Source organism: Canis lupus, chromosome 29, assembly GCF_048164855.1.
Source record: "Canis lupus baileyi chromosome 29, mCanLup2.hap1, whole genome shotgun sequence".
In the NCBI taxonomy this organism is placed as follows: Eukaryota; Metazoa; Chordata; class Mammalia; order Carnivora; family Canidae; genus Canis; species Canis lupus.
In genome coordinates this window covers 9,590,579-9,610,266 of record NC_132866.1, presented here as the reverse complement: position 1 = coordinate 9,610,266, position 19,688 = coordinate 9,590,579, and the positions used below count along the sequence as shown (strand labels likewise).

Genomic DNA, 19,688 nt, shown 5'->3' with positions numbered 1-19,688 from the left:
ACCCTCACAAAGTATTCCTATTTCATGGCAGAGTTAAGAACGAAGACTCTAAAGTTAGATTTCTTTTACTCAAATTTTCATGTCACCATCTTGGTCAAGCAAAGAAATTTACCTCCTTGTGCTCTAGTTTCCTCACACATAAAATGAGGATGAATTAACAACAGTTTATTACACAGTAATGGTGAACATTTATTTTAACATCAATTATTTATACTAACCAGCTAAAATGTGTTAGCAAAACAGAAGAGTAAAAGAAAAAAATCAAATGCAATATAATAAAAATGCTAACTGGAAAATATTCATGTGTGCCATAAGAAGTCATTCTTTTGAAAAGACTGACATACAGTGGACAAAAAAAAAATCTCTGCCCATCTGAGGTATCGTTACATTAAAAAAGTAAAAGCTGCCCACTGTAGAACTGATATGGGAGATGGGCCTGGTGTCCTGAACACATGATTAGTTATGATCAAAAGACAAAGGACTCTTCATTACATAAAGTAGTGTATTCAATTCTCTTTACAATTTGAGAAAGAGAAAGTCAATACCAAAATCAGAGCAGCAAAAACAAAACAAAAAAACAAAATCTGAGCAGCTAGTCAAAGTTGTTAAGACTTATGTCTATGTCTGGTAATATATATGATCCCAAGGTTTAGACTGCATTAAGGTTAATTTTCAATATCAGGTCATTAGTGACACTTAGATAGTATTAAGCTATAAATTCAAACAATGACCAGTTACTAATGAGATATGAGAATAAAATCATTAGCATTAATGTTTCAGAAAAAAATGTATAAATACCAAATACTGAAGAATGTAGACTTAATCTGGAATATAAATAAAAAATAATAAGAATACTCTAAAAGTAATCATACTATGCCTACATCTTTGAAATAATTATTGAGAGGATTAAAATACTATACCATAGTACTATTTAGTTAATTGCTAATTGCTGGCTCACTTATGTTTTATCATTTGTTGCCTTAATCAAGATCAGAATATTGGAATGGATAAAATAGTGATTTGCCTAGTATTATGTGCTCTACTTCACAATGTAACCAAAACTGGCAAAAATGAAATTTTAAATAGTATATTTTGTCCCTTTAACTACTAAATTTCAATCAAGGGATACAAGAAACCAGAGTCCCTTAAACAGTAAGTAACATGCTAAAACTGGAATTAGTAGCCAAACCACCTAAAAGTATTTATTTTAAATCTTAAAAAGAAAAAAAAAAAAGTTTTTCTCAAATAGCAGTTAGCTTACTAACTACAAATACTTCTCCATCCCAGTTCACTTTAATTTCCCATTATTTAAACAGCAAAACATCAATTTATATAACCTCAAATGAAAATAAACAAGGTACCAACAACAACAACAAAATAAAACACCCTCCAAAGTACCTCTAACTTGTGTGATGGATTCTCTGGTAAAGATTCAAAAATTAAATCTTCAAGTGATTTGGGCTGGTTGGATTTATTAGCCTTTGGTTGGAACAAAGATGGCAGTTCACCTTGAGCCTGGAAACCTGCTAGTTCTCCAGCTGGGTTCTGATGCATGAGTTTTAACCTTTTCCTTTCTTTCCGGATTTCCTTTGCTTTCCGACATGGAGGCTTACTCAAATCTGCCCCTTTGCCTAAAAACAATTGCAAAATATTAGATCAATCACATTTGACTCTAGAAATTTTTTTTTCTTCAAAAATCTCAAAGGTTCTATACAATTAAGTCCAAAGAGTTTCAATAGTTAAGTCAGCTTTGTAGATAGAGGTTTCGGGAGATTCTGGTGTAGAGCTCTAAGTTAATCATAAAATTCTACCTCAGAAGCAGAAACTGTCAAAGAAAATAGTCACAGAAACTTTTCACACAGCTCCTACTCTGAAAATTAAAAAAAAAATTAATATTCATCCACTTCTTTGCCTTTATAAGCTGGAAAAAAAAACTAAATATCTTCTACTTCAGGACACAGATATTTTCAGCGCATTCGTGAGAGAGATTTCTCTCAAAACACTGGTGACATAAATACATGATTAGGAGTAAATGAGTACTAACCCCGGAAAACACTTTGGCAGGTTTTTCAATGAAAAAATGCCCTCACTTACTTTTAAATATTTGTGTCTATCTAACCAAAAGGACTCATTTGTTCAGTTCCAGTTAATAAGAGTTTAGTTTGAATTAAAAGAGAAAATATCAAACTTAAGGCCTTTAAGATATAAAAATTTTAACTTCAATAAACCACAAATTTTAGTGCATGCCCTTTCACCTAGTAAGCATCTTCAAGGACTTGATGCTAAGATCATTAAAAGCTACAGGCAAATAATGAACACAAATGAAAACTTCAAAATAATTTAAATGCCCAATAACAGAATTATTATATACTTTTTAAAACTAAGCAGAATATCAAATAGTCATTTGAAATTCTTAGAAGTTTTCAGAAATTTGTCATTACATAAGATTAGAAAGTAATTCCACTTATGTATAAATAGATACATGGAAAATATTCAGAAAAAAGCCTGGAAAGAAACATACCACTCTGCTAACAGTCATTTTACACAGGTTTAGAAAGTAGAGAAAGGACTTTTCTTGCTCTTTTTCTTGCAGTGTTCTCTTTTCTCCAAATTCTCTAACAATGAACATACTTTTGTAATTCTTTTAAGGTTATTAACAAAAAATGTTATTTTAATATCCTAAAACAGTATTTACAAATCACACGAAAGTCAGCAATATAAAGTTTTATAAGACTAACAAGTTCAATTTTATAGAAAAGAAAATCAAGACCCAGAGTACTGGAGTACCTGGGTGGCTCAGTGGTTGAGCATCTGCCTTTGGTTCAGGGAATGATCCTGGAGTCCTAGTATCGAGTCCCACATCGGGCTCCCTGTGTGGGGCCTGCTTCTCCCTCTGCCTGTGCCTCTGCCTCTCTCTGTATCTCTCATGGATAAATAAATAAAATGTTTAGGGACACCTGGGTGGCTCAGCGGTTAAGCGTCTGCCTTCAGTCCAGGGTGTGACCCTGGAGTCCTGGGATCGAGTCCCACATTGGGCTCCCTGCATAGAGCCTGCTACTCTCTGCTTTATGTCTCTGCCTCTCTCTCTTTGCTCTCTCATGAATAAATCTTTAAAAAAAATAAAATTAAAAAAAAAGAATATCTAATGGATCAAAGGATTTAAGCATTGAGCTCTGATCCATGGCTATTAGCATTAACAAAGAGAGGTACCCAGACATTATGTGTCTCAAAGCACATTTCCACCACCCATGAAGTAAACTTACCCACCTTCAAATAAACAGTTTTCAAATCTGATTAAGACTTCTCTCTCAGACACCTGGGTGGCTCAGTGGTTGAGCATCTGCCTTCAGCTCAGGGCATGATCCCGGGTCAGGGGATCGGGTCCCACATCGGGCTCCCTATGAGAAGCCTGCTTCTTCCTCTGCCTATGTCTCTGCCTCTCTGTCTCTCATGAATAAATAAAAATCTTAAAAAAAAAAAAAAAAAAAAAGACCTCTCTCTCCCCCCGAAAAAGCAAAACAAAACAAAAACACCAAAAACAAAAACAAAACAATTTAATCTTGAATCTGATCTGATTTAGTCTTGAATTTCTAGATCCAACTATCAATTTACAGGCCAGTACAGGAATATGTTAAACTGCACTGCAGATGTAATCAAATAACCCAGAACAGCCAATCTAGTTTCTTCAACAAATAAAGTGCAAATAAAAAGTGGAAGTGATGGACAGAACCTACAGACCTACAGAAATTTTCTCTGTCAACCAACTGCAATATGCATCTATGTTTGGATCCTGATACAAATACTTAAATATTAGAAACTTAAACATGGAATATTCAGTAACATAAGGAATCTTACTTTGGTATAATAGTGGTATTGTGAATATGTATTTGAAAGTTTTTATTTTTATTTTTTTTTTTAAGATTTATTTTAGAGAGAGTGTGCGCATGAGCTCACAGATGTGAGTGGGGAAAGAGGAAGAGGAAGAAAATCTTAAGCAGACTTCTTGCTGAGCATGAAGCCCAAAGCAGGGCTTGATCTCATAACCTAATGTGATCATGACCTGGCCCCAAATCACAAGTGGGATGCTTAACCGAGCTACACAGGCATCCCCAAAGTTATTATCTTTTAGAGATGCATTCTGACATATGGAACAATACAGTGTCTGGAATTTGTTTCAATACAGCATTGGAGGGGGCAACTGGATGATGAGTACAGATGAAACAACAGTTGCCCATAAGTCAGTAATAGTGTCACATGAGAGCAAGGTATGTGGAAGTTCATTCTGATACTGTCTACATTTCCAAAATTAAAAAATTTAAAACAAACTGTAAGTAATCTTATAACAATTAAAATAATAAAGAACTGACCCTATCACCCAAGAGAGTAAGCACTGAAAGAAATTATCTAAATCATATGGAACATTTTATTGGACTAGTCTTACTAATTAGAATGAAATCTCAGTTGGCATCCCTTTAAGTACCATAAAAGTACCATTAAAAAAAACTATTCAAGGGACGCCTGCGTGGCTCAGCAGTTGAGCATCTGCCTTCGGCTCAGGGAGTGATTCCGGAGTCCCAGGATCGAGTCCCACACATCCGGCTCTTTGCATGGAGCTGCTTCTCCCTCTGCCTGTGTCTCTGCCTCTCTCTGTCATGAATGAATAAGTAAAAGCTTAAAAAAAAAAAACTATTCAAGCAAAATGCAAACAAAATTTTCTGTATGTTAACATGATTTAGATAAGAAAAACTAAAATGGTAATAAAAATGTCTCCTTTGGATCATTTTGTATAAACAAATTCAAGAACTGAAGCATAACTATCCAAACTGACATTTTATGAAATAATTTTTTTAAAAAAACCATACAAGAACAGCTGGGGAGCTCAATGGTTGAGCGTCTACTTCACCTCAGGGCATGATCCTGGGGTCCTGGGATCCAGTCCCACATCAGGTTCCCCACAGGGAGCCTGCTTCTCCATCTGCCTCTGCCTCTGCCTGTCTCTCTCATGAATAAATAAATAAAATCTAAAAAATAATTAAAAAATTAAAAATCAGGGGCAGCCCCAGTGACTCAGCGGTTTGGCGCCACCTTCAGCCCAGGGAGGGATCCTGGGGACCCAGGATCGAGTCTCGCGTCAGGCTCCCTGCATGGAGCCTGCTTCTCCCTCTGCCTGTGTCTCTGCCTCTCTCTCTCTTGTCTGTGTCTCTCATTAATAAATAAAATCTTGGGATCCCTGGGTGGCGCAGCGGTTTAGCGCCTGCCTTTGGCCCAGGGCGCGATCCTGGAGACCCGGGATCGAATCCCACGTCGGACTCCCAGTGCATGGAGCCTGCTTCTCCTTCTGCCTGTGTCTCTGCCTCTCTCTCTCTCTCTCTCTCTCTCTCTGTGTGTGTGTGACTATCATAAATAAATAGAAATTTAAAAATAAATAAATAAATAAAATCTTAAAAAAAAAAATCAGACACTTAACCAAATGAGTCACCCAGGTGCCCCAATGTTGGATACATTTTTTAAAACCTAATTCTTTTATAAGTGGAAATGTAGGAAAAAAAATTTAGCTTTATTAAAGATGAAGCTAAACATCAAAATCTGGAAATTTTTAAACTAAAAATTCATTATGATTACAAAAAAATCTAATGATAAACTAAAGAACTTTACAATGTCTGTACTTTGAACATAATACCTAAGATTTACTTTGCCTCACTTCACACCAAAAATAAAAATGTCTAGCATTACATTTTTTCACAGATAAAAATTTGATCCTCAAACTTCCAGGGTCCTAAGGTAGTAAGAAGAAATGGAACTCTTTTAAAATACCTGTATTTAGGGATAACAAAACTATTATTTCAGGCTTTTTAAACATAACAGTTTTTAAAAGACATGATCTATCCATTTAAATTCAAGTAACAATAAATTCTAAAAATATGGATCTAAGATTTCACATAATTCGTGTTTTTAGCTGATAGGAGCCCAGGGGCTACAAAGTCTCAAGCACAAAGAAAATCACTTACCAGGACTCTAAAATGGCTGCAAAGCAAACTTGCCCTACCTGGTTTAGGAGCTGTGTGCACTTTAATTGGATGGGATGGTTCACCAGAGCCCAACTTCTCCTCTATATGTTGTGACTGAATTAATTCCTTAGATTCTTCTTTTTTGGGGCTTCTTCCTTTCTTCTTCTCTTCACTCTCAAAGCTCTCTTTGACGTCATCACTGAGTGTTTTAAGGTCACACTGTATATCCAATTTATTTATCAACCCAAAGTCACCTGCAACGGTGTCCTCCATGGTGGGCTCCATGGGCTCATCTACAAATCAGAAGAAATCAAAGTCCATCAGCCAGGCCATCTGACACAGAAACGATAAACATGGGGGGTGGGGGGAGTCCCCTTTTTTCCCCATGTGGGAGAGAATATGTGTTTGCATCAAATCCATTCTCCTGGCTTCCAAAGTAATAGACCTGTAGTTAAGACTGCAGTGCTCAAGCAGGGATGTGCACCACCAGTCCCTCTGCAGGTTTTAAGCAAGCCCCCACCAATGGAACATAACCAAATTGACATGTCCAATTAGGCCTTGCTTGTTTTTAAAGGAATTTTGTAACCCTGAACTTCCATTCTTTACCCTCCCCACTGGCTAGATTAGTAAAAACCAGAGTGACCTTGGAAATCACACGTTGAAGGAAGTCCCAGAAAGGATGGGGATGGGGTGGGGAACAGAGTTGCAAGCTAACATGGAGTACCCACGCTAGACTGTTCTATGAGGAAAGAAACAGACTTCTATCATTTTTTAGTCATTGCATTTTGATATCTTTTTGTTATAGCTGTTTACCCTGACACTTTTACATCACTCTTATGAATTAAGTTGTAGACATAAATAATTTAGAAGTCAAGCTCATCCTTCACAGTGACTGTGCAATCCTGTGTAAAGTGCACTGAAGCATCTGTTTCTCAGACATAATACCATTTTCCATTTACTTCACAAGGTACTGCGAGGATCAAGTAAGGTAAGAGTTGTCAAAGCACTGTGAAGACTAAAGTTCCAATAAACTCAAGACATCACAACATCTTTAAAACTGTCCTCCATCTTCTTCTGAGGCTGGACTTTCTTTCCCTGACAGACATTCCTTGTATCCTTGACTTTCTGGCTAGTGGTGACAGTCACAGAAGCACTAACAGCAATCCCCACCACCAGAGTAACAGTACAACCTGACTGTAGTTAAGGACCCATTCCCCTACTTAAGAAATAACCAAAAGTGAGAACCTTGGAAACCTACATCATTTTAAAGTAAAGAGCTTTTAGACCCCCAACTCATCTTACCCTCACAATTTCCTTTGGAAATTTCCCCTTTAGCCAGAAATTTCAACATTTTTTTCAAAACCTTCTTGTGAGATTTTGATGGCTGAAACTGTAAAGGTCGGCACCTAGGAAAGCAAAATAAATATTTAAAAAGTGAACTGAAACTAGAAGAAATAAAATGAATTCTGGACAGTATCTAGTACAGTGAGGCAAAACTCATGCCTAGGATTTCCAGTTAAAGACAAGGCTTGATATCGCCTCTAGTTCCACTCCAAACCTCACTACAACTACATTAAGGAATCAGAAAAAAAGAAAAAGACATAAATCCCTGAGAAAAATAGAATAGGGGAAATGTTGGATGCTAGACAGCACATTACAAGTGGTAACTGACAGCAGACCAAAGAATGTTGACTCCTGAGCCAACAGTGGAAAAAGCCAGAAAGATAACCAATTTTCTCTACATTCTCTCTCTACAAGTCTTAGGGATTGGTTGATACCTGATACCTCAGGAGATATGAGTGAAGGTGAGTCTAAAAATAGAAAGATCTCTTGAAATCTGTTTTCGAAGCAGTCAGATGTCTGAGGCCCTTCACCACTCTACCCAGATGACTCCCTACATGGCCCAGGGGAAAGCTGCACATTTAGGAAAGAGTAAAAAATAGGGCCTCCTACATAAGGAGGCAGGCACAGTGGAAAACAATTGAAATGTACCAGAAACAGGAAGCTTAAATTAAAATCTATGTACTGAACCGTGAGATCTCCAACCCATTTCCTAACCCAGCTGTAAACACCAGCACTTTCTCACCAGAATGTGATCAGACCTGAAGACCAGTCTGACCTCAGGAACTCCACAATGGGAAGTCAGAATTCCTGGACACTCGAGGAGAACCTCTACAAAGATAAGTGCCAAAAATACTGGAAAAGGTAACTTGGAGAATATACAGGAAGACGACAGCCTAAAAAAATACAAATATCCTAGGAAGAACACACTCTTGTTTCTCTTTAGCTATTACAACCACATAATGAGAGGTTATCGAAAAAGAGTCCAAAACCAAAAATTTCTCAGAAGTAAAAACTTAGGGACACTTGGGTAGTTCAGGGGTTGAACGTCTACCTTTGGCTCAGGGTGTGATGCCAGGATCCTGGGATCGAGTCCTGCAACAGGCTCCCCACAGAGAGCCTGCTTCTCCCTCTGCCTGTGTCTCTGCCTCTGTGCCTCTCATAAATAAAAATCTTTATTAAAAAACACTATTAAATAAAAGGAGTAAAAATATAATAGGAGAAAAAATTAAACAGAAGACTTGGAAATTCAACTTGAGGAAATCTCCCAAAAGATACAGCAAAAGGAATGGAAAACTGAAGAGAAAAAAAGTTCAACTGAAGACATTATTAAAGAATAAAAAAAAGAAAATGGGAAGATCAACAAAATAATAAAAGAAAACTGTGAAGGATATGATAAGGAGGCCCAGGTAAGAAGGACCCCTTAAATCTGTACACAATGAATGTAGACAGACACACCGCCAGATGTGAAATATCAGAACCCTGAGGACAAACAATCCTTCAAAAAGAAAACTTTTTGGACAAAGGAACAAGAATTAGAAGCAAAGCCTTCAAAATTCTAAAGCAATATTATTTCCAATCTACACTTCTATATATAGCCCAGCCAAACTAAAAGTTTGAGGGGTGAATTAAAACATTTTCAAACAGGGACACCTGGGTGGTTCAGGGGGACGAGCATCTGACTCTTGGTTTGGGCCCAAGTCATGATCTCAGAGTCACAATCTCAGGGTTGTGAGATGGAGCCCAGAGTTGGGGTCCATGCTGAGCACGAAGCCTGCTTGGGATCCTCTCTCTCCCTCTCCCTCTGCCCCCACTTGCACACTCACTCTTAAAAAAAAAAATTCAAACAAAGTAAAAAAAAAAAAAAAAAAGTACTTCTCGTATACTTTTTCTCAAGAAAGCTATTAAAAGATGAGCTACACTAAAATGAGGAAATAATTCAAGAAAGGTCAGAGGAGACATGGGATCCAAAGAGAATCCCCAAGGGATGCTTGGGTGGTTCAGTGGTTGAGCATCTTCCTTCAGCTCAGGGTGTGATCCCAGGGTCCTGGGATCAAGGCCCATATCAAGCTTCCTCTGGATAGCCTGCTTCTCTATGTCTCTGCCCCTCTCTTTCTGTGTGTGTCTCTCATGAATAAATAAATAAAAATCTTTAAAAAAATAACCCACAAAAAATACAAAAAAACAAAGAGACTCCCCAAGATGGCAGTAAGAAAAGATCCTGAGGTGACAGTGATGCATTACTTGGAGAGACAACCTGTCCAGATCACAGCAGGTCAGAAGACAACACAGAAATATTCATCAAGAGGACAGAAGTGATAGAGCACCAGAAACATCTATATATACCACGAGGAAATTTATACAACTGTAGGAGGATTTCTAAAATCACCTGGTAATGAGTACAGCAAACTATACTAAGCAAACAAAAAAGACGATTATCAACTCTGTGGAAAGCAAAAATTTGTGAAGAAAAGAAAAAGCATTCATAATACACAACTGTACAGCATATTTATAGGTCATAATATAGCAACTACACCCATCCAAAATTACAATACTTCTGAGCTGGAAAGTTGGCAATGAGGACAAAAAGGAGTTTGAATGTCACAGGGCATCAGGAATGAAATAAAGTAAATCCTTATTTTTCAAAGAGAGTAATCCAGAGATAATGAGAAAAAAATTAAGTTAAATCCTTACCTTTTAAAGAGAGAAACCCATAGATAATTTTTTAAACCCCAAAAGAAGATAATTTTATATAACCATATCACTCAAAGGTAGAAGAAGAAAAAATTTAAGAATCAGTTAAAAAATTTGAGAGTGACTGTACTGAGAGGAATTCGGGATGTTCAGAGGACTACAGTTTTGCATAATAAGCTTTATGGAATTGTTTGATATTTAAATTACTAGCATATATAATTCTATACAAAAACTAGAAAAAAAATTCATAGCCAAGGAAGCTCATCCTCATTTACACTCACATACTGGGCAGTCCCTAACATCTGTCTAATGAGCTACGTTGTATATTATAATCGCTTGCCTTCATATTAGGTCTCGTTATAAATACTGTAGTAAAAAGGCTGCATACTGTAGTATGCAAAATGACTCTATAATATCAATGCATATAATGAAGTTGTGTAAAGGATAACAATTCAGGATATGTTTGATATCATGCAAAAAAAAAAAAAAAATCACATTTCAGGGCAGGCTGGGTGGCTCAGTGGTTTAGCGCCTGCCTTCAGCCCAGGGCGGGATCCTGGAGACCTGGGATGGAGTCCCACATCAGGCTCCCTGCATGGAGCCTGCTTCTCCCTCTGCCTGTGTCTCTGCGCCTCTCTCTCTCTCTCTCTGTCTCTCAATAAATAAATAAAATCTTAAAAAAAAAAAAGATTATCTACATATTTAAAAAAGTAACATTTTATAATTATTTTGTTTTGCAAAGTTAACTGAATCCCTTTCATGAAAGCAATATACCCAGAACAGTGCTTTGCATTGAGAGGCACCCAATAAATTATAGAGGGTTGGTCTTTTTCTTTAACCCACTGAAACCGACCCTTTTTTTTTTTTTTTTGACCTTTTCTGATTAGAGATTCTCAGGGTCCTAGCAAATCAGTCCTAGACTTACTTAAACAGAATCCTGGCCATAATCCAATAATAAATTGTTATTTGAAGGAAAATGACTTCTGCCTTTGACGATGTCACTGCTTCATAACCACTAAAACTGCAAGAGGACAGCACAGCTGTCTCAGTATAACAAGTGAGATGTTAGTAAACCACACACCCATCTTTCCTCTTTACTGTTCAGTTCTATGACCAGTTAGAGAAGAGAAAGGATTCTTAACCAGGAATCAATGGAACTCTGACAGCCTATTGGGAACCCACGATGATCCTAAAATTAATACACAAAATGTTAGATATTTTTGCCTATCTGCTCCCTCCCTTTTGTTTTGTTTTGCTGCAGAAAGGGTCTGTAACCTTTCATCAGATTGTCAAAAGTCTTCAACCCCCAAACAAATCAAGAGCAACTAAGGGAAAGAGGTGTGAGAATCAGCCAAACTGTGATGGCTACAATTGTGTCTGCTTTTCCATTGAGAGAATATATTCACATTGAAACTGTAGACAAATGCTTAACAAGGATAACATACTTTTCCCTAGTTTCTACCAGAAGAAGAGGAAGACAAGGAAGACAACAAGAGAAAAGAAGATCTTCAAAATCTGAGGGAAAATCCTTCCATGTTATGCTGGGGTTTGCTGGTTAAGCACACACTTTGTAAGAAAACAGACTTTTTCATTTAAGTTCTCCAGAGAAGAAAACTGCACTCTGAATATATATGGCAGATTAAATGTCAGTCCTCCTCCTCTTTCTACAGGCCCTATAGTACTATTTGAATGCAAGCACTATGTTCAGCGTGGAAATCCCCAAGCTAATAATATAAAAACACTTGATACCTAAAAGCAACTGGAGTATTTTTCTAATATTTCAGTGTCATGATACTATCGACTAGATTGCCAAATAGTACTTTTTCATATCCTATTTACACCCAAACCATTAAACAGTATTATTCTAAGATATTGAGGATGTATAAATGTAGCATCAGTATGTAAAAAAGATACAACTCATTTGCTTTTATCAAGAATGTACAGCTAGAATGAAAATTAACATGTAAAAAAAAGATGTCACTAAAGAATTATACATACTCTTTGTATTATACATAGATTCTCTTTCTTACCTTATTGTGTATTGAGGACAACATGTTTGATTCATGACAGGCTTGTACACATATTTCCCGCTTCTAAAATTAAAAAGTAATTTTGTTAATGTCTTACACATTTATCACATATACCAAAGTAGACTAGTACAGGTGCACAAAATTAATTAAAGTAAAAACCTAATCAATAATGTAAAAACATTTAAATTTATTCTTCATAACCTAAATAATCTTGCAATATAGGCATACCATGGACAGAGTCTAGCCTTTTCTTTCCTAAATCTTGACATACGTACTCCAAACTTCTTCACCTCAGACACCCTTCTCAGCAGTACCTGCAATCCTTCCAATACCAACACACCTCCAATCCTCAATACCATAGAGGCAGTCAGAGGAAACTGATCAGTTGTCGTGACACCAATATCCACACATGAGGGTTCCATGTGCACTAAACACAAGGTAGCCCAAAATTTGTATTTTAAAGTCCTAACCCCTAGTACCTCAGAATGGGACTGTATTTAGAAATAAAACCTTTAAAGAGGTGATCAAGTTAAAATGACAGTTAAAATGAGCCCTAACCCAATCTGAATGCTGTGAGTATAAGAAAAGGAAACTGGGAGCATCTGGGGGTTGAGTCAGTTAAGCATCTGCCTTCAGCTTAGGTCATGATCCCGGGGTACTAGGACTGAGCCCTACAATGGGCTCCCTGCTGAGCAGGGATTCTGCTTCTCTTTCTCTCTCTGCCTCTCGCCACCCCCCCTCCCCCCAATCGTGCTCTCTCTCAATTAAAAAAAAAAAAAGGAAAGGAAACTGGACAAAGAGACAGTAGGCACTAGGGATACACACACACAAAGAGAAAGGACTACGAAGCCACAGCAAAAAGGCAGCAGCAATGTATAAGCCAAGGAAAGGCCTTCAGAAAAAAATAAAGCTGAAGACACCAGATTTTTGGGAATTTCAGCCTTCAGTACTGAGAACAGATACCTGCTGTTCAAGATACCCAGTCGCTGGTATTTTGTTATGGCTGCCCAAGCAAACATACATGAACTTGGTTCCCAAGCCAGAAACATGGGAATCATCTCAGATTCCTCCCTCTAAAACAGTCAGCAAGCTTTTTACTTCTAAAATATACCTTACAACTGTCCCCTCCCACTTATCTTCTAACCTACAGCCACCAATGATGACAGCATCATCATGAGATACCATCTCACGTCCAGATCCTGCCATGACCCCTGGAACAAGTCTTCCTGCCTTCTCAATAACTCCCTCAAGTACCTCTCTGCTATCTGAACAATTCACTTCCAAAACACAAATTCCATCACACTTTTGATGTAAAAGTTTTCAATGGCTCCCTTCTGCCTTAAAAAAAAAAAAAAAGTTCAGGGCAGCCCTGGTGGCGCAGCGGTTTAGCGCCGCCTGCAGCCCAGGGCGTGATCCTGGGGACCCTGGATAGAGTCCCACGTCAGGCTCTCTGCATGGAGCCTGCTTCTCCCTCTGCCTGTGTCTCTGCCTCTCTCTCTCTCTGTGTGTCTCTATGAATAAATAAAATCTTTAAAAAAAAAAAAAAGTTCTTCATGACATACAAAATCCTTTAACATCTCACCTAGATCTACCTTTCGGGCCTCATTATTAGGTTTAAGAAAGGTATGAAGTTTCATTTGCTATACTTAATCCCAAGTCTCTTGGGGCGTATTGGCACAGGGCACTTAACACTGTTCATATTTACGTAAGGAACTTTATATACTCTAAAATCGTCTGTCTAAAAGCAATTACCAAAAAAATCTTCGCCAAAGGCAATGTGTGGGCCTCAATGGAATCCTGATTCAAATAAACCAATTACAAAAAAAAAAAAAAAAGACATTTCTGAGACAAGCAAAAAACCAAGTCAAAGTAAGTAATAGATGACATCAAAAAATTATTGTGTAAAGTATGGTAATGGTATTGTAGATGCATTAAAAAGGAAAAAAGAATGTTCCTTAGAGACATATATTTATCATAGGCATACAAATAGAATACCTGAAATTGCTTTAATTTAGTTGTGGGGGTGGAGGGAACATCTTAGTCTGTTAGAGCTGCTCTAACAATATGCCACAGACTGAGTGGCTTCTAAACAACATAACTGTATTCCTCAACAGTTCTAGAGGCTGGAAAGTCCAAGATCCAAGTGCTGGCACACCTAATGTCTGATGAAGACAAGCGTCCTAGCTCATATTTCTATTGTAACCTCACATGGCAGAAGGGGCAAGGGAGCTCTCCAGGGTCTCTTTTATAAGGGCATTAATTCCATTTGTTTAGACTCCACCTTCTGACCTAATCACCTCCCACAGGCCCACCTCCAAATACCATCAAATTAGGATTGAACATATGTACCTGGGGGAAGGGGTAAGAATGACACACAAACATTCACTCCATTGCACGGAGCAAGGAGAATTGATGAAACAAGATTGGCAAAATGCTAACAACTGCTGAAGCCTACTGATAGGTACATGAGGTTCCTTATACTGTGCTCTCTACATTTATGTATATTTGAAGTTCTCCTCATAAACAGAATCACTGTATGAAGAAATATAATAAAAAATTTCTTAAACATCTTTCCAAAAACAGGAAAACATTTTTTTTAATTTTTATTAAAATTTTATTTATTTTATTTTATTTTATTTATTTATGATAGGCACAGAGAGAGAGAGAGAGGCAGAGACACAGGCAGAGGGAGAAGCAGGCTCCACACACCGGGAGCCTGACGTGGGATTTGATCCCCGGTCTCCAGGATCGCGCCCTGGGCCAAAGGCAGGCGCTAAACCGCTGCACCACCCAGGGATCCCCAGGAAAACATTTTAAAGCAAACAATATGTTGCAATTTTCTAAAGAACCTAAATAACAAGAGCAGTATCTTTGTATTAAAGAGCTTTACCTTCGCCATCCTCGATCTATAAGATCCTGATAATCCTGTACTGTCATTGAATGCGCCCACATGCCTGAAAAAAATAAGTGCCATGTGCCATTTTAATTATAGCAGGTTGCATTTTTTTAATTCAAAGCATTCTTTAAACCAAAAAAAAAAATCTGGTTCACACTGGGGAAATGAAAGTTTGCACATACTTCCTGTTTGACCTATAACACAAATGAAAAAGAGATTGGTCTTAATTTTAAAAATCAAATGCAGCAAAGTGATCATATTTAATTAAGAATTAGCCAATAGTCTCTGACATCATACACTTAAGGTCCTTACTGTGATCAGATTACATCATACTTTCAAGCCATAATAATATCCCTAATAATTTAATAACCTGGTCTCTTAAGTGAAAAGCAAATAATTTCTTATGCATATAAATTTTCCTGATTTTTAGGTTTTTAACATAGTCTTGGATATTGAAAATAAAGCAAAAGTATACAGCAACGTTCCTTTTGTGTATAAAAACTGAAAGTAATCGAGATGCCCAGGAACAGAACAGTGATTACAAGAACTATGATTTTATCAATACGATGTAATAAGTATGCAATCATGAAAAAAATGAAGACTATCAGAAAAATATTAAAAGGCAGACTAAATTAATGTTAAAAGTAAATTTTTCTCTTATAAACAGCACACTGCATCACAGGTAGGCAGACACAAGTAGGCTTGACTCTGTATTCAGAAACAGAAATATCCAGAAGCCTGGCAGGCACTCATTAACAGGGAGTTATTTTATGAGCCTCAAATTCACCTACAAAACAGGAATAATAAAACCTACGTACCTAATAGGTGGGTTGCCCTATGGCAAAGATGATCAGAATCAAAATAAATATAATGGAAATTTACAGTTCTCTCTTTAGGTGAAAAGGGAGAAAGCAGATTTCTGCCAAGGGACTCTACACAAAGGACATCTATGTTAATCAATTTCCTCTTACCAAAATTACTAGAAAACTAATTAAGGATCTATGAAAATACTCATTGCGGATACCTTTAATAGAAAGTGCTTATTACATACACACTGTAGCCATAATATTAAAATTCTGGGAAAAAAAAAAAAAGGAGGTATCCCTAACACCCTAAGGCAACCACTGCCACCATTTGCTGTGTTTCTCCTGGGTCTTTAACCTTCCAGGGCTGTCACACACACGTGTCATTTGCCTCCTGTTTTCCTCCGTTTAACCCTACAGCCCTAAACATTTTCCTGCTCAGCTGATCTTCATAACCATCACTCCTAAGGGCTATCGTATCACATTCTGCAACCTCTTACCCACAAGCATCTAAATGAGCAATTTCCATTCGTGAGTAAACGGGCCCTACCCTCCCTAATCGCCCAAATCATTTTCTTGTAAAGCTGCCTAAATTTACATCTGCATGGTTATCCCGTTTTCCACCATGCTAGACTCCTTTCTTGAAAGATTTTTGTTAAGTGTCAATGCGTGACACGGCAGGAAACGAACGCCCACGTTTTGCTTACAAACAAATCTTCCCAAAGAAACCTGAGCCACGATGGGAGGAAGGGGGGAAAAAAAAGTCGCCTGTACGCTAGCTTTGTCGTCCTTCTGGAGGCGGGTGGAGGAATGACAAGGCAGAGAAACACCTGGTAAATTTTTCTAAGACTTTAGTACAAGCAGGCGCCCTCGCCAGCAGCGCCTGCGGTCGGTCCCCAGCGTCTTGCATACTCCTCCACGGACATTTTATCCAGGTGTCCGTGCCCCAAGGATGCACACACGCCTATGTGCACACAAACAGCCCACCGGACACGCCGCCTTCTGCACCTGCGATGGGGGACGAGCCCCCAGCAGCAGCAGCATCAGCAGGAGCAGGAGGAGGAGGAGGAGGAGCAGCAGCAGCATCCAGCGGCCCGGCCCGGCCCGGCGGAACTGACCGCACCACGGGGCTGCTGTCACGTATCGACCCCCCTACGGACTGATGACCGGCACCTGTTTCCACACCTGGGGCCACGGCGGGACCATCATTATCGCGCATCCGAGCACCTGCTGGAAGGATAAGCCTCTGGACGGGAACCTGATGAATCAGAGCCGGGGTTCGTTTTAATGGACAGCCACGGCCCGAAGGCAGCGAGCCGCGGGCCGCACCCCCTCCTCGGGGCGGGCCGCGGCGGGGGGCTCCAGCCGCCGCGCGGGGCAGCGAGGGGCAGCGCGGGGCAGCCCGGGGCGCCGCTCCCCTCCCCCCCCGCCGGCTGCGGAGCCCCCCGAGGCCGCGACGCCCTCCCCCGCCCGCCGGCCCGCTCACCATTGGAGCGACTGCCCGACTCGTTCTTGCAATAGCCGCAGCGGTAGGAGTCCTCGCCCTCGAAATACTCCACGATGCTGGGCGACAGGGCGGCCCAGGAAGCCATGGTCGCGGCCCTCCAAACGCGACGCGACCTGACCCGGCCCCGCCGCCGCCGCCGCCACCCCACAATGCTCCGCGCCGCCCGGGAGTCCCCGAGGCGCGCGCGAAGCCGCTCGGGCGCCCGCGGGCCGGGTTCGCCGCGAGCCCCCCGCACGCTGACGCCGCCCGCGCCATCTTGACCGAGGGCAGCCTTCGCTATTTCCGTCCCTTCTCCGACCCGGACCGCCATCTTCGGTGAGGGTGAGGGGGGAGAGGAGCGTGCAGGGAAGCAGTCTGGCTAGAGACGCGCGGAGAGGGGAGCGGGAGTGTGGGGTGCCCGGCCTGTGCGCTCCCAGGCGGGAGGCCGGCGCGGGGGGGCGCGGGGGAGCGGCGGGGGCGCGGGGGCCGGACGCCAGGTGGCCGCGCCAGCCCGGCCCGCGGGGACACTCACCGCAGGACACCTTGCCCTCCTCGGAGTCGCAGTAGCCGCAGCGGTAGCCGGCCTTGAGCCCCTTGTACTCCACCACCGAGGCCATGGCCGCCTCCGGGGTCCGCCGGGGCCGGCCACGCCTCTCGGCGCCCCGGGGCCGACCTCGGCGGAGCGCGGGGGCCCGCGGCGGGGAGGAGAGGCGGCCGAGGAGGCCGGGGCCTGGCGGGGCCGTCCCAGCGCCCCGGCCCGCGCCCCTCGGGGCCGGCCCCGCCGCGGCTGCCCGAGGCGTTCGCAGCGGCGGTGGCTGGGCCCCGGCCCCCGGGCCCCGGGCCGGGCCAACCCTCCGCATGAGGCCTCGCCTGTGCCTCGCCGCGAGTGCTGCAAGCGCCTGCTTTACAGACGCGGAAACTGAGGCACGGAGGTGGTGACTCAGTCGCTTCCTGCGGGTGTCCGCGTAGACGTTACCTCCTCGGGCCGGCCCGGGCCCCGTGTGCGAAGCCGACTCCAGCTTCCAAACCGGCGCGTCCACTCTTAGTGCCATGTACGGGTAGCCCTGCAGCTGTTACGGGCACCGCTGCTGTTACAGGTTCCCCTGCAGGTACCCCTGCCCGTGTTACAGGTTCTGCAGGTGTTACGGGTTCCCCTGCAGGTGTTACAGGTACCCCTGCCCGTGTTACAGGTTCTGCAGGTGTTACAGGTACCCCTGCAGGTGTTATGGGTTCCCCTGACCACGTTACAGGTTCCCCTGCAGGTACCCCTGCCCGTGTTACAAGTTCTGCAGGTGTTAGGGGTTCCCCTGCAGGTACCTCTGCAGGTGTTATGGGTTCCCCTACAGGTGTTACGGGTAACCCTGCCCGTGTTATTGGTACCCCTGCAGGTACCCCTGCTCGTGTTACAGGTACCCCTGCAGGTGTTACAGGTACCCCTGCAGGTGTTACAGGTAGCCCTGCAGGTGTTACAGGTAGCCCTGCAGGTGTTACAGGTTCCCCTGCAGGTACCCCTGCTCCTGTTACAGGTACCCCTGCAGGTGTGTCGGGCACCGCTGCAGGTGTTACAGGTTCCCCTGCAGGTTCCACTGCCCATGTTACAAGTACCCCTGCAGGTGCTACAGGTACTGCTGCAGGTGTTACGGGTACCCCTGCAGGTGTTCTGTGAGTGGCTGGCCTTGGTGAATTGAACAAACAGCTGTCAGAGCTAGTGGCTGCCTACTATTGCCACCACATCCTAGAACTTTGAAAGAGAAGCTGAAAATCTTGATTTTTTTGTTTGTTTGTTTTAGTTTTAATGCAGAATATTTTAAATGTTACTTTTAAAGATTGTGGAGTTCTTGTCTCTGTGTGTGTGTGTTTAATTGTACAAGCCAAACAAACCATTTATGTAGGTTGAATTCAGCCGGTGGACTTCCCAATTTGCAGCCCTATATTAAAGAGGAATTTTTTTTTTAAAGGAGTGACAGGAGCGAAGTATGAAAATGAATATTTCCAACAAGGTCATATTCCTTAATCTTTAGGTGCGTAGGTAATTTAGGCTTGTCCGTCTTTTATTTTTCCTGGTCAACCATAAAGCTGATTATCTTTTATCTTTTTTTTTTTTTAAGATTTTATTTATTTGTTCATGAGAGACACACACACAGAGAGGCAGAGACACAGGCAGAGGGAGAAGCAGGCTCCCTGTGGGGAGCCCAATGTGGGACTCAATCCTGGGACTCTGGGATCAGGCCCTGGGCTGAAGGCAGATGCTAAACTGCTGAGCCACCCCGGCTGCCCAAAGCCAATTATCTTTTTGCAGTGTTTTGGAAAGTGAGATTATGACATTTGGAAAACAGAGGTAGACTTCTGAGATCAGTTTCAACATTCCTGACTCCAATGGATACATGCCTGCTTAAGTTGAGGTTTCTTGGTAGCCGCGTGACCTGTTCT

The 19,688-nt window shown here is 41.4% G+C and overlaps 1 protein-coding gene across 11 annotated transcripts in view; it reads right to left on the bottom strand.

The window, feature by feature from the left end:
• ATE1 (arginyltransferase 1) overlaps positions 1 to 17,945 on the bottom strand; it is a 163,092-nt gene extending 145,147 nt beyond the window's left edge. For 2 of the 11 annotated variants that reach the window (XM_072805054.1, XM_072805057.1), the window contains exons 1-7: positions 17,259 to 17,450; positions 16,958 to 17,030; positions 14,964 to 15,027; positions 12,074 to 12,136; positions 7,311 to 7,414; positions 6,047 to 6,301; positions 1,399 to 1,631 (exon numbers count right to left, since the gene is read on the bottom strand). In XM_072805054.1, coding sequence (XP_072661155.1) covers positions 1,399 to 1,631; positions 6,047 to 6,301; positions 7,311 to 7,414; positions 12,074 to 12,136; positions 14,964 to 15,027; positions 16,958 to 17,030; positions 17,259 to 17,261 — 795 coding nt within the window. In that variant the 5' untranslated portion in view covers positions 17,262 to 17,450. Of the gene's footprint in view, positions 1 to 1,398; positions 1,632 to 6,046; positions 6,302 to 7,310; positions 7,415 to 12,073; positions 12,137 to 14,963; positions 15,028 to 16,957; positions 17,031 to 17,258; positions 17,486 to 17,790 lie in introns of those variants that run through there. The other 9 variants (XM_072805061.1, XM_072805060.1, XM_072805056.1 and 6 more) reach the window with 7 other exon arrangements.
• Positions 17,946 to 19,688: the final 1,743 nt, after the last annotated feature.